The sequence below is a fragment of the Neovison vison genome, chromosome 8 (genome assembly GCF_020171115.1).
Source record: "Neovison vison isolate M4711 chromosome 8, ASM_NN_V1, whole genome shotgun sequence".
Classification (NCBI taxonomy): domain Eukaryota; kingdom Metazoa; phylum Chordata; class Mammalia; order Carnivora; family Mustelidae; genus Neogale; species Neogale vison.
Genome location: NC_058098.1, coordinates 113,413,965 through 113,427,587, shown reverse-complemented (window position 1 = coordinate 113,427,587; position 13,623 = coordinate 113,413,965). Strand labels below are relative to the sequence as shown.

Here is a 13,623-nt window from a genome sequence, read left to right as displayed (position 1 = left end):
AGGTTTCCTTGACTCAGGCAAACCACTGAATCATTCCCTTTTGGCCCCCAAATTAACTCAGTAGTGAGTTAAAGATATTAAATCCACAGAAAAGCTACTGAAATTTGGGATAATCAGTTAGCAAAGGAGTCATTAATACACAGATCCAGGCTTAAATTTAGAATAAGGCTTTTATGATAAATCTCAAATAGGTTATCTGCCAAGACTCTAGAAATAAGATGCTACATTCCATTTTGCCACAACTCTCTACCTTAGATGGCTCATTATAGCAGCACTTTATTTATTTAAGAAAGAGGAAAGAGAGAGAGAGAGAGAGAGAAAAGAGGGAAGGAGGGAGGAAGAAAGAAAAAAAACTGATTATCTATCTGAGAGTGTGTGGGCACAAGGCGGGGGAGGGCAGGGAGAGAGGAACAAGCAGACTCCCCACTGAATTTGGAGCCTAACAAGGGAAGGGCTCAATCCCAGAACCTTGGTATCATGACATGCGCTCAAGTCAGATGCCTAACCAAATGAGCCACCTAGATGCCCCTATAGCAGCACTTTAAAAAAACAAAGTATACACTCAAACCAGGCAAAATTTCTACTAACAAAAGAGCTGTAAGAAGAAAGGAATAATGCAGACAGACAAACCTCCTTCCAAGAAGATAGATGTGACTAATCTAAAATAACTTAAAAAACAAAAGGGAAAGAATGTCAGAGATTCTCATTATACTCTTCCTTTTATCCTTTCTCTAGTTTGGCAACTTTTAGAGTACATACACATCAGGATTCTTTGCAGCAGATAAAAGAGATGCTCAAAAACAGGTAGGGGAACACATCTCCATAGTTTTTAAGAAGTCACATTTAGGGCTATGCAGACAGTTTTTCCAGGAATCATCCAGTTATTTAAATCAGTTCTTTGCTCGACTTGGCTACAAAAACAGCCCATATTCTCTTTTTATTACACATGCTCTACCACCTTCAGTTACTTCTACCTAACTGCTTTTAAATACCTTTTAAGTATCCCTTCTGGAAAAATTCTTAGAAAGGAGAGACAAATCCTTAAACTATTTTGTAAAAAACCTTACCATATACTGCCTTTTTCTTCACACAAGAGGTATATCCTACTCTCTGCCTTCTAAAACCCACCCATTCTTCAAGGTCTGACAAAGACCATCCTCCTCCTTGAAGTCTTCCTCAGTAACACTAGCACACAGTAATTCCTACTTCTGAAATTATAAACTTAATGATACACTTTACTAACAAATATGCACAAGGTCTATCTGATCTCCCAACTACATGAAAGCTTAGAACAGGGCTCTGTTCCTACACTTTTCTACAGAGGTACTCATTACAAGCAACTGAAAAGCCCTTTCATAAGGTAGGTGGCTCAATATGTCAACTGATAACATCAAGGGAAAAAAGCCAGTTCTTTGTCTAAAAATGGTCTTCTATCAGCCTGCCCTCCTCCACCTCTTTACTCCCAAAGAAAACTAGTGTCTTTACCCTGAAGAAGTGGTAACTCTGTACACTCAAAACAAGGCAAGTGTTTTTAAGACATTTTCTTTTCATCTTAAACTTCCAAAGTAGGGTCTTTTTTTTTTTAGTTAAAGAAGCTGAAGCTTGGTGGTGGTTAACAATCCATACCAAACTCCTGGGCACCAAAACAGATGCCCATACCGTCTGCCATTGAAGAGTCGGGAATAAAAAATTCTTCAGGAAGAATTTGAAACAGTTTAAAAAAAAAAAAAACACCTCTGGCAGCATACCTAAAAATTCAGAAGAGACTAGCACAAGTTGAAAAGTTGCCAATTTATTTAAGAAAACATGGAACCATTTAAAAATTTTTTCAAAAACACAATATACCCACAAAATTAAAAAGTCAAACATGAAAAAATCCCTTATGTACAAAAGGGCTTTTACAAAACAGTAAGGAAAACACTGAGAGATGGTCCAAGAAGATGAAAATGCAATTAATAAAAAGAATACACATTCAGGGCACCTGGGTGGCTCAGCTGGTTAAGTGTCTGCCTTCGGCTCAGATCATGATCCCAGGGTCCTGGGATGGAGCCCCACATCGGGCTCCCTGCTTCTCCCTCTCCCTCTGCCTGCCACTCTGCCTACTTGCGCTCTGTCAAATAAATAAACAAATCTTCTTACAAATGCATATTCAGTTGACATTAAAATTTAAACATCAACTGTAATCGAAGAAATACAAATGCAACAGTAAGATCCTCTACCTATGTGTTAGCATTCATTTTTAAATAACAACACCCACTTGTAAACAAAGTATTTGCAAACAAGTGCAAACCTAACCCAAACACAAGATAAATCAGAATTTTCTGAATGGACTGGCTGATGTGTCTTCAATATTGAAAGGTACAGATGGTACAAACAAATACTTTTAAGACTTTATCCTAAAGGTCAAGACTTATCTACAGAAAGGCTTAGCCAGCATTATTCACAAAAAATAACCCTGTATCTAGATGAAGGATTAGTTTAGTATGACAATGCCATTTTAAAAATCATGTTGAAGAGATTATTTAATCACAAAGGGAAATACAATGAATGGAAAAATAAATTACAAAATTACAGTAAGATCCCAATTTAGAAAACATTAAATTATGCATTAAAAAAGGATATATACTACAAGATGTATACCCTAATGCTAGCAGTGCTTACCACTAGTAGATATTTTTACTTTCTTCTTTATTTGTATTTTCCAAAATGTCTACAAAGATTTACTGCTTTTGAAATTAAAAAAAAAAAAAATTAAAACTCTCACTAGGTATAAATTACCTATGACTTGTAACAGATTAAGAGCCATGATCACAAGCTCTGGTCAATCACAAGTTTAGCTGTAATTTAAAGGCAGTAAGTTTCTATCTTAATATCGAATTGTTAGACTTCTGGCAACAACAACATCGTTCAACCTTTCTGAGAACTTTCAGCCTACACTTCTGAATTTGTGAAAACAATACCCAAGGCCACTGCCATTCTCCTTCAATAAAACTCCTCTCAACTCTAAACAAACTCTGCAGATCGTATTGTATTATCTATTTTAAAATTAAAGTGCTGATGAAGAGAGTGATTTCTGAAGATGTGATTAAAAACTAAGTTCAAAAAAATCTTAAGAATAAGGGTGATTCATGTCAAAGTTTCTCTACAACTTACTTCAAAAACAACTCCCCCCCCCCCATAAAAGTAAACTTAATCCAAGTTTTAAATATCTCATAGGGGCGCCTGGGTGGCTCAGTGGGTTAAAGCCTCTGCCTTCGGCTCCAGTAGTGGTCCCGGTCCCGGGATGGAGCCCCACATCGCACAGGGCTCTCTGCTCTGCAGGGAGCCTGCTTCCTCCTCTCTCTCTGCCTGCCTCTCGGCCTACTTGTGATCTCTGTCTGTCAAATAAATAAATAAAATCTTTAAAAAAAAAATTTTTGAAAAAAATTATCTCATAAACCCATTCATTCAAATATGAAATGAGAAGCTCATTTAGCATGCCAATTCCACCCCCCTTTAAAAGACAGTTTCCTTGGGGCGCCTGGGTGGCTCAGCGGGTTAAAGCTTCTGCTGGGATCACGCCCCGCCAACGGGCTCTCTGCTCAGCAGGGAGCCTGCTTCCTTCTCTCTCTGCCTACTTGTGATCTCTGTCTCTGTCAATCAATCAATCAATAAAATCTTTAAAAGACAGTTTCCTTATAGAAGTCTTAAAGTTTCTACTGTGCCTTCACAGATTAGCTATTTAATAAAAACAAAAACAAAAAACCTTTAAGTTTGCTAGGGCAGATTATTAGCTACCAGGAAGGAAAAAATGTTATTACAGAGCTAATATTAAAATCCAGCCCTCCACCTCTCTCTCTGCCTGTCTCTCTGCCTACTTGTGATCTCCCTCTGTCAAATAAATAAATAAATAAAATCTTAAAAAAAAAAAAAAATCCAGCCCTCCATTCTAAATCCATTCTGAAGATCAAAATAAGTTCACAGAATTCAAAAGTTAAAACATATCCTAATCCCTATTCATGACACTATATGATTACATGTAAGGGGAAAAAAGCTTTTAATGGGGTTCACAATTTGTGTACTTTCAAGTCAATCATTCTTTAGGCATTTTTGTACAAAACAGACTCCAGTTAGATTCTGTGCATTTACTACCTGAAAGGTAAATGCACTCTACTTGAAAACTGCCATGACCTTAAGAAATTACTTCATACTGAATCCTATACTGGAAATAAACAATTTCAGAAGACTATTTTGCTATGATTAATTCTCTAAAGTGCAAGTTTATTGAAATAAAGACAGCTGAGAAGTATGAATGTATATTTTTATCTTATAAAAACCAAACAAAGGTTTTTCAGGTCACATATTTTGAAATTTAACTTTTTGTTCAAAACAACAAACATTAAAGTAATACTACCATCAACAGAATGTCTGCCACTGGGTTAATAAGCACTTTTATCACATTTAATACTTGCAATACCCCTAATCAGGAACACATTATCAGCATTCTACAGGTAAAGTTAAAAATTTACCCTCCACCCTTGCCCAAACTAAACCTCTGTCTACACTGCAGGGAAAAACATTAGAAGAAACTGACAGGAAATATGCACATAGATACATATAATAGCATAAGTAGTCATATAAGCACATTCTTACATAAGCATTACAGTCTCTTACACACAGACAACTTTACAATTTATAAAACATCTGTACCTATCTCATTTCTTTCCCACAACAGTCCTATTACAGGATACTATCACTGCTATGTGTGAGGGGCTTCAAGGCTCAGAGAGTTTATTCACTCAGCTTTTGATTCCTTTCCTCATTCTTTTCCATTGCACTATCTTGACTTCTCTATAATTAAAAAAAAACATTGCCCCCACAATAAAAAGAGTGAATGTACTCTTGTACATTTAAGTAAATGATCCTTAACAAGCATCTTTCATAAATTTACACAGCTCACCAAGCTATTAGAATTACTGGTTATTCTGACTTAGAGCATAAACAAAAATATAATTTGTATGAATAATTTTCATTAAGTTGGTTCATTAACAAGGAATCCCCTAAATCCTACTTGTACTGGCCAGAAAACTAAACCCCAAGTCAAAAGTGCATACTATCTCCTTGGGAAAACAAAGTACATGTATGCTAGTCTTTTGTGACTTAACAGTTGCTTCCAACAGATATCATCTGCCCATAGAATCAACTACCTACAGCCATCTGTCCCACAGTAGAAAGTGAGGATGGCTACTTAATTAAGTACATATTTTTAAAAATCTACCTAAGTTTGGCAAATATGTGTACACCTAAACACACGGAGATATGATTACCAATAATTGAAAAAATCATTTGTAAGTTATCTTGGCTTTGTACTTCGTACTCCTCAATGTTCTTAACAAGCAGAATTGTTCTACTTCATTAATTCTTCTTTCTACAACTACCTTTTCCCTTCTTTAAAATTTCCCACTCCACTTAGTAACTCGCTCTAGCTTTACTTATTAACTGCCCCAGCTTCTCATTAGTATGGTTTCAGACATCACTCATTCAAACAGTTTTACCAAGACATTTCTAATTATGTATGTGATAAGAAAGCATTCATCCATTCTTTCTATAGGATGGGTATTGAGTGATAAAGAGAAGAACATTAATTAGGGTTCAAGCCAGATGTCCAAGAAAGAATTCTTGAGACATCTTTGGTGCAAAATGGTGATTTTACTAAAGCACAAGGACACGGGGCGCCTGGGTGGCTCAGTGGGTTAAAGCCTCTGCCTTCAGCTCAGGTCATGATTTCAAGGAGCCTGCTTTTCCCTTTCCCTCTCTGCCTGCCTCCCTGCCTACTTGTGATCTCTGTCAAATAAATAAATAAACATCTTTTATTTTTTAAAAAAATCACAAGGACAGAACCCATGACAGAAACAGCTGCACTGGGGAACACAGTAGTATAGCCCATTACATACTTTCAAGTTGGGAGGGAGTTAGGGATAGTGGAAGTCTCTAAGGAAACTTTTGGAAGCAAGGTTTCCAGGACCTTGAGGGAGCTAGCTATTGTTGGGAAAAGATCATTTATTACTGTCTAATAAAACCTGAGTCATGAGACCCTTCAGATGTATACTGGTGGGTCATATGCTTGGAGGATGATTGCCAACAAGTATCTTGGGAGCTTTCGCTTACAACTGTGTGTCAAACAGGTCTTCCTATTGAGCATAAACAAATTTTTAAAATGCATCTTGCTAAAAAGTATCAGAACTGTAAAAATATGCCTTGAACCACAGCATGGAATGAGGTGACAAGTACTCTTTAACAACTGCTTAATATCAAACAGATGGAAAAAGCACAATTTTGGAAAACTTTCTAAACAATTTCAAGAAAGTTACTTTCATCTATGGATATTTAAAAACTTTATCCTCAAGTTAAAACACACTGGCAAACTAAAATCGAATCCCAAAATAGGTGCACCCAACTTAAAGCCAGAATCTCATTTTAAATCACCGTTTATTTTCCCTATAATAAATACCTCTTTACTGTATGTAAAACAGCTCCTTCTTCCCCAAATAAATAATTTCCAAGAGATTTAATCCTACAAAGCCATTAAAGTACAAGATTACATAATGCTTTATAAAGACCCTACTTTCCTAAAGAAAGTAAGCATTTCTCTTAAGAGACACAAAGCACCTTCCTAAGACTAAACCACTATGGCACCTGACTGACCCCAACTCAATTCTTCAAGTTTACTTATTCAGAAAGCAGAGGGAGACAAAGAGTTTCTTATACAAACTCCAAGATAGCTGAGTTCCTACTCATTCACAGCTTGTTTGCTCTGACTAAACACAAATCTTAAGAAGTAGTTTTATTGGGATTTTAATGCTGTACTGAGTGACTACAGAGAAATGAAAAGGTTTTAGGGAGTCATTTGATAGGTATGGTTATCAAGAAAAGGGCTACCTCCAAGAGTGGGGGGAAAACATAACACACAAAAATCTGAGTAGCAGACAGAATGTTTAATAAATGGTGGGCCCTATTTATCAACTCTTAAGAATCACATCTCTTCTCAATGTACCACAAAATAAAAATGATGTTCATAACCATGACCAAATCATGAAGTTACACTTCTCCTAATAAGGCAAGTATATAAAACACTTTGAGGGGTGCCTGGGTGGCTCAGTGGGTTAAGCCTCTACCTTCAGCTCGGGTCATGAACTGAGGGTCCTGGAATGGAGCAGGGAGCCTGCTTCACGCCCACCCCACCCCCCCCACCCCCCCCACCCCCGCCTGCCTGTCCGTCTACTTTCGATCTCTGTCAAATAAACAAATAAAATCTTAAAAAAAACAAAACCAAACCACTTTGAAACTACATCTAAAATGATTACGTTAATAAAATCTTTTAAAATAAAATAAAATGATTACATTAAAATATATATAAGTAAGTTCAAGACCAAACACACACACAACACACACACCCCTAGGGTCCAAAATATCCAAATCAATCCATCAGCATTCCAAAACTAATTACTTGAGAATTCCAACCAGAAGAGATCTAAGGCAAAACCTCTCTTCTCTGGTGTTGTGTTGTGTTGGAGATGTGTGTGTGTGTGTGTGTGTGTTTCTATGCAAACAGTTCTGTCAAGTGCTTTTGTTGGCAGGCAATAATAAAATAAGCTTTATTTCCTGTTCTTTATCCTGTATCAAAACTCTAGTCTGTCATCACCTCTGACATATGTTCAGCACATCCAAAGGTTACCATGAATGATGAAATATATTTCACATAAACTTTTCTAACTGAAGTTAGTCTTCACGGACTAACTTATCAAAATGTTTCACATTTCATTTCACAAAACCTTTATCAGACTGTGGATAGAGGAATCTGAAGACCACAAATTCACATTTAGTGTCGTTTATAAACTCTTACGTATTCCATGGCCGTACTTACCTAACTGTAAGCTTTTACTATTTATAAGCCTTTGAAAAACTTTATGCCTTTAAGTACTATCAAAATTCTCAATCAGGATTACATGCGTTCAGTTCACACCAGCGCGAAAGATTAAATGCTGAACTCCTAAAAATAGGGGTGTTATGAGAGGGACACACAACACTCCGCTGCCAAAGCAAACGCGTCTTGGAGAGGGCAGGGGCGCTCCTTGTACACGTACAGTAGCAGCTCACATTCCGCAAAACCGGGGAGCTAAGGATCAGGTGACTTCACACCCCAGACACTTGGGAGTCTGATCGGGCCTTACTATACCGTCTAAGTGACGAGTAAACTGCTCGCAACCCTAGTTTAACAACTAAATCTGGACTTGCATCCTAGCCACGCGAAACCCGCGCCAATAGGTTTGCGGGCCGAGGAGCCCCAGAACCCGAGCCCCGGGTCACAGCACTGGCCTGCGGACTGCGGTTCCCTCCTGGAAGGGAGTCTGGAGAGCTTTCCGACCTGGCAGCGAGGTGTCTGCTCCCCCCGCGCGCTCCGCGTCCTCCTCCTCCGTGGGGTTCATAAAGCCCCGGCCACCCTTGCCTCCCTTTCTGACAGAAGGACAGAGAGCACTGCCCGCCAGGAGACATCGCCCTGCAGCGTCCGGAACTCTCCAACACCCAGACGCGGCGCCACCGACCTCCCCGCGCCCCAGGTCTGCGGCCCCAGCTCAAGGCCGCCCCCTCAGGTCGGGGCGGACGCGACGGCAGCCACGCGGCGGGAGGGCAGGGGGCCGGGCCGGGCGCAGATGCGCTCGCAGCCCGTTCACCCGACAGCAGCGGGAGCCGCTGCCCCAGGACCGCCCTTTCAGGCCGCGCGCCGCGGAAGCTCGGGGCGCGGCAGGAGCTAGGCCCGGCGGCCGTCAGACGAGGCGGCGGGAGGAGAGCTGAACCAGCCGGGGCCGACGACCCCGCCGCCTGCGGCCGGTGCCCGCGGGTCCGAGCGGCCCGCGCCTTGTCCCCACCCGGGCCCTGCGGCCTCCACCCCGCCGGCGCGTACCTAGGAAGGTCGTGGACGAGACGTGGTTAACCCCGGTGCTTGGGTCGCTGATCCCCCGCCGCCGCCGCAGCCCCTGGTGCGGCTGCTGCCTCCGCGCTGCCTCGTCCCCCTCCGCCATCTTGTACCGATTTAAAATTAACTCCCCACTGACGTCAAACGCCGCCGCCGCTTTATCAACCTCCCGGGAGCCGGCGGAGCGCCCGCGGGTCCTAGCGCCGCCTTTAGCCAGCGTCTCCTTGTCCTCCCCACGCCCTCCCCCGACCCGCCCATCGGCGCCCTCGCTCCGCCTCCGCCCTGCCCGCCTGCCTGCCAGTCGCTAGGTTTCCCTGATTTTTCCACTGCTAGAAGGGATTGGGCGGCGCCCCTACCGCGATCGCCTCGCTCCACAAGGCTCTGAGCTCAGTACCACACCCCCTTAGCGCTGGGCTGGTCCGTGTAAACGCAGAAGGGATCTCCAGAGAACCAAGTCCCTCCTTCCCTGTTCAGTAACCCAATTCTTTTTACTGCTCTTCTTCGTAATCGTTAACTCGTGCCCTGCACCTGCGGTTGCTTCGCACGCCTTCATTTCTCTTTTTTATCCTCCACCTTCTCCTCCACAGCTGTTCTCCCTCTCCCTCTCTGTCCCCTCTCCCAAGCTATTGCTCTGCTTTTCCTTTTGATCTTTCCTCATCCAAGTCCCTAATGTTGCTTCCCCTCTGGAGACCATCCTATGGTTTGTTTGCAATAGTTCCCATCTGCTTAGGAGACCCTCCACCTATCTTCCTGACTGTGCATACCCTTTCCTTCTCCCAGTACCTGCAGGGACAAGTCAGAAAGCACTGTCATCAGATAATGAATTGTAGCAGGTCCTTTACTATGATGAACCCTCTTGTGAGAATCCAGTGATATCCTGTAGAAAGTTAAGTCACTTTTTAAAATTAATACCAGCCTCTGGAAGCTTTTGCGAAATGCGGTCTCTTTTCTTTTCGATTTTTTACCACATCACCAATGCATTAAAAAGTCATTTTCTTGGTAAAGATAGGTGTCCAGTTGTCCAAACTGCTGTCTTGGCCAGGTCTTTTCCCAAGTCTAAAAATCAGGGCCTTTCCTCCTGCATAATCTCTAGAAAAGCACTGTTGTCCTAGAAGCTTCCACATGCCATTTTATCAGGGTTTCCACTGGGCTGTTGGTTTATTCATCTGTTTTCTGTCTTTATGGAAAGGGATTTGGAGCTGCTCCTGGACTTCTACTCCCTGCCTCCTAGTTCAGTGCCCCTAAGCTTCCAGCCATAAGCCTGGCTTGATGATGGATTTCCTTTCATAATCTCCCTATGTGGCATCTATTTAATGTTGCCCACAATCTGCTTTATGCAAGGTATCATCTTGGGCAAGAAGATGCAAAAATGAGTATTTTTGCCATCAAATAATAACGTTTCAGTGAGAGCTAGCAGTTAACTTAGTACTCAGTGCACCCCATCATGGACCCCCAGGGACCTAAGGCTACACCCCTCCTCTTCTATTGACCTAAATGCTTTCTTTTACACTATTAGACACTAATTGCTTCCTAGGCTGCTACTACAGTGCCCTGAACAGGGCCACACAGCTCCTGAATTTAAGGGGTATAGAGAAGCCAAATGCAAGTATAGTCAAGAGATTGATCATTATCCCACAGTTGCCCCAAATCTATGTGTGTCGAAAAGCCCTTCATTTTTCCCAGTCAGCTATCCCTCTTCAGTTACTCAGTGCAGTGAAGCCTCAGTGTTACCTCAGACTTTTCCCTCCTCTCTCCTGCACTCTGCACCAAACAAGTCTGTGCTAAACTGGTTCTGATTTTTTTTTAATTTTTTTTAAAGATTTTATTTATTTGACAGACAGAGATCACAAGTAGACAGAGAAACAGGCTGAGAGAGGGGGAAGCAAGCTCTAAGCTGAGCAGAGAGCCCGATATGGGGCTCAATCCCAGGACTCTGAGATCATGACCTGAGCCAAAGGCAGAGGCTTTAGCACACTGAGCCACCCAGGCGCCTCGAGCTGGTTCTGATTTCTGAATCTCTCTGCAAGTCACCTCCTCTCCATCCTCTCAGCCTCCCTCTTGATTCGGCACCATCATTTCCCACTACACTGAGGTAATATTGCGTGGGCCCTTCTCCTGCGGGTCCTTAAGTTTTCTTCAATGCAGATCGGTTAATGTGATTTCTCTGCTCAGGATCAAGTCTAAACCCTTCTGAGTGGTTGACAAGGCCTTTCACCTATGTACCGAGCTTCATTTTTCACTACTCTGTCCCTTATTCCTCTTTTTTTTTTTTTTCATTTAACAAATGAATTTTGGCACTGTCATGTGTGCTGAACAACAAATAATGAACATGGCAGACAAAACTGGTTTACTTAGTTGTTTGGTTTTTTCCTTTCTACAGCCCACACAGACCCCTCCAGCACAAGAAGGTGCGTTTCAGGGGCTCAAGGATCCATCTTATTCAGAGACACCTGACTGGCTCAGTGGCAGAGCATGTGACTCTTAACCTTGGGTCTTGAGTTCAAGCCCCATGTTGAGTGTGGGGATTAGTTTTAAAAAATTCTGGTTCTACCACTGATGCACCTAATGTTTCTAAACTTCCAGGTCCTCATTTTTAATAACTATACATAACAATATTCTTATGGGATCAAATCAGTGTATTTCAGAGCCTTTTCTTGATTGTTAAATAACATTTATGAAAGGTACTTTACGTATATGTTAAGTCATTTAATCCATAAAACAAACCTAAGAGGTAAATGCTGTTAATATTCTCACCTTACAGTTAGAAACACTAAAGCGCCAAGTGGTTTAAAACATGCCTATATGGGGGCACCTGGGTGGCTCAGCTGGATAAACATCTGCCTTGGGCTCAGATCACGATCCCTGGATCCTGGGATCAAGCCCCACATCTGCTCCCTGCTCAGTGGGGAGCCTCTTCTCTCTCTTTCTTCTGCTGCTTTCCCTCTCTCTCAAATAAATAAATAAAATCTTAAAACACACACACACACACACACGCCCAAGTGCCATGACTGGCGTTTGAAGGCAGGCAATCTGGTTCCAGAGTCTATGTTTGGACCCACTATGACAGTGCTCAGTATATACACTGTGAGTTCCTAGAGGGCAGAAGCTGTAGCTTATCCACAGCAGGTACTTTGGGATTCTACCTTCGATTAGTGTAAACTGTATTAAAAACAATTTTTCCAACTAAACAACTTTAACACGTTTAAATCCTATTAATAAATGGGCAAAAGATGTCCACAGACAATTAAAAAAAAAGTGTAATAAAAATTAACCTTAAACATATGAGAAAATATTCAGTTTCAATCATAATAAAAAAAAATGCAAATTAAAATAACATTGAGACACCATTTCTCACCCATCAGTTTGGCAAAAATTCAAAAGCTTATGATGGCACTGTTTGGCAAGGACATGAGAGAATACAGGCACTCACACATTGCTTTCTCACTGAGAAGGCAAAATCGTGTAACCCCTATGGAGAGGAATTTGGCATTGTCCACAAACTTCATCCGAATTTACACTTTGACCTGCCAATCACACTTCTGGGTATTAACTCTGAAGGCACAACTCCAATAATACCAAATAAAACCAAAACAAAAAAAACAAAAACAAAAACAAAACATTTGCACAAGGTTATTCACTGCAGCATTATTTGCAGTTGCTTAAAATATTAGAAACAAGATATCCAAACATAGGTGATCAGTTAAATAAACTATGGTAAATACTCATGATGGGGCAATTTGCATCTGTAAAGAGAGAAGAGAAAGATCTCTTTGAATTGGTATGGAGTAATTCCCAAAAGATATTCTTTTTTTTTTTTTTTAAGATCTTATTTATTAATTTGACAGACAGAAATCACAAGTAGGCAGAGAGGCAGGCAGAGAGAGGAGGAAGCAAGCTCTCCGCTGAGCAGAGAGCCCGATGCGGGGCTAGATACCAGGACCCCAAGATCACGACCCGAGCCGAAGGCAGAGACTTTAACCCACTGAGCCACCCAGGCACCCTCCAAGAGATATTCTTTTTTTCTTTTTTTTTAAGATTTTATTTGACAGACAGAGATCACAAGCAGGCAGAGAAGCAGGCAGAGAGTGAGGAAGAAGCAGGCTCTCCGCTGAGCAGAGAGCCCGATGTGGGGCTCCATCCCAGGACCCTGGGACCATGACCTGAGCCGACGGCAGAGGCCCCAACCTCCTGAGCCACCCAGGCGCCCCTCCAAGAGATATTCTTAAGTGGAAAAATCAAACTGTAGAATAGCATCTGTAGTATGCTAACTTTTGTGTAAGAGGGAGAAATAAGAAAACATGCCTAAAGCCACTTATCTGTCCAAAAGGAAACTCAGAAAGGTTAAACAGAAAACGACAGCTCTCTCTAAGAGAGGGTGGCAGAGGGAGTAAGAAGGAATTCAGAATGGAGTGACACTTTCCTGAATCCTGTTTTATATAGTGTTGACTTTTGAAAACGTGGTCTACATGATCAAAACATAAAATTAAATCAAGGACAGGAAGGAGTTACTAAAACTAAAAGCAAACCAAATAAATGATTGTAACAGTATCTAAATGAAGAACAGCCACACTGAAGAGGGGAAAAAAGAGCCAACTAATCCAAGTAATTTACAAACACAGAATTGGACTATAAATATTTCTCAGTCTTGGTTGGGATGGGGGAAAACAGCA

The 13,623-nt window shown here is 41.4% G+C and overlaps 1 protein-coding gene across 3 annotated transcripts in view; it reads right to left on the bottom strand.

Moving 5' to 3' along the window:
• ATL2 (atlastin GTPase 2) overlaps window positions 1-9,095 on the bottom strand; it is a 56,184-nt gene extending 47,089 nt beyond the window's left edge. The window contains exon 1 of one of the 3 annotated variants that reach the window (XM_044261723.1): window positions 8,942-9,095. In XM_044261723.1, the coding sequence (XP_044117658.1) occupies window positions 8,942-9,059 (118 nt within the window). In that variant the 5' untranslated portion in view covers window positions 9,060-9,095. The remainder of the gene's footprint in view (window positions 1-8,941) is intronic. The other 2 variants (XM_044261724.1, XM_044261725.1) reach the window with 2 other exon arrangements.
• Window positions 9,096-13,623: the final 4,528 nt, after the last annotated feature.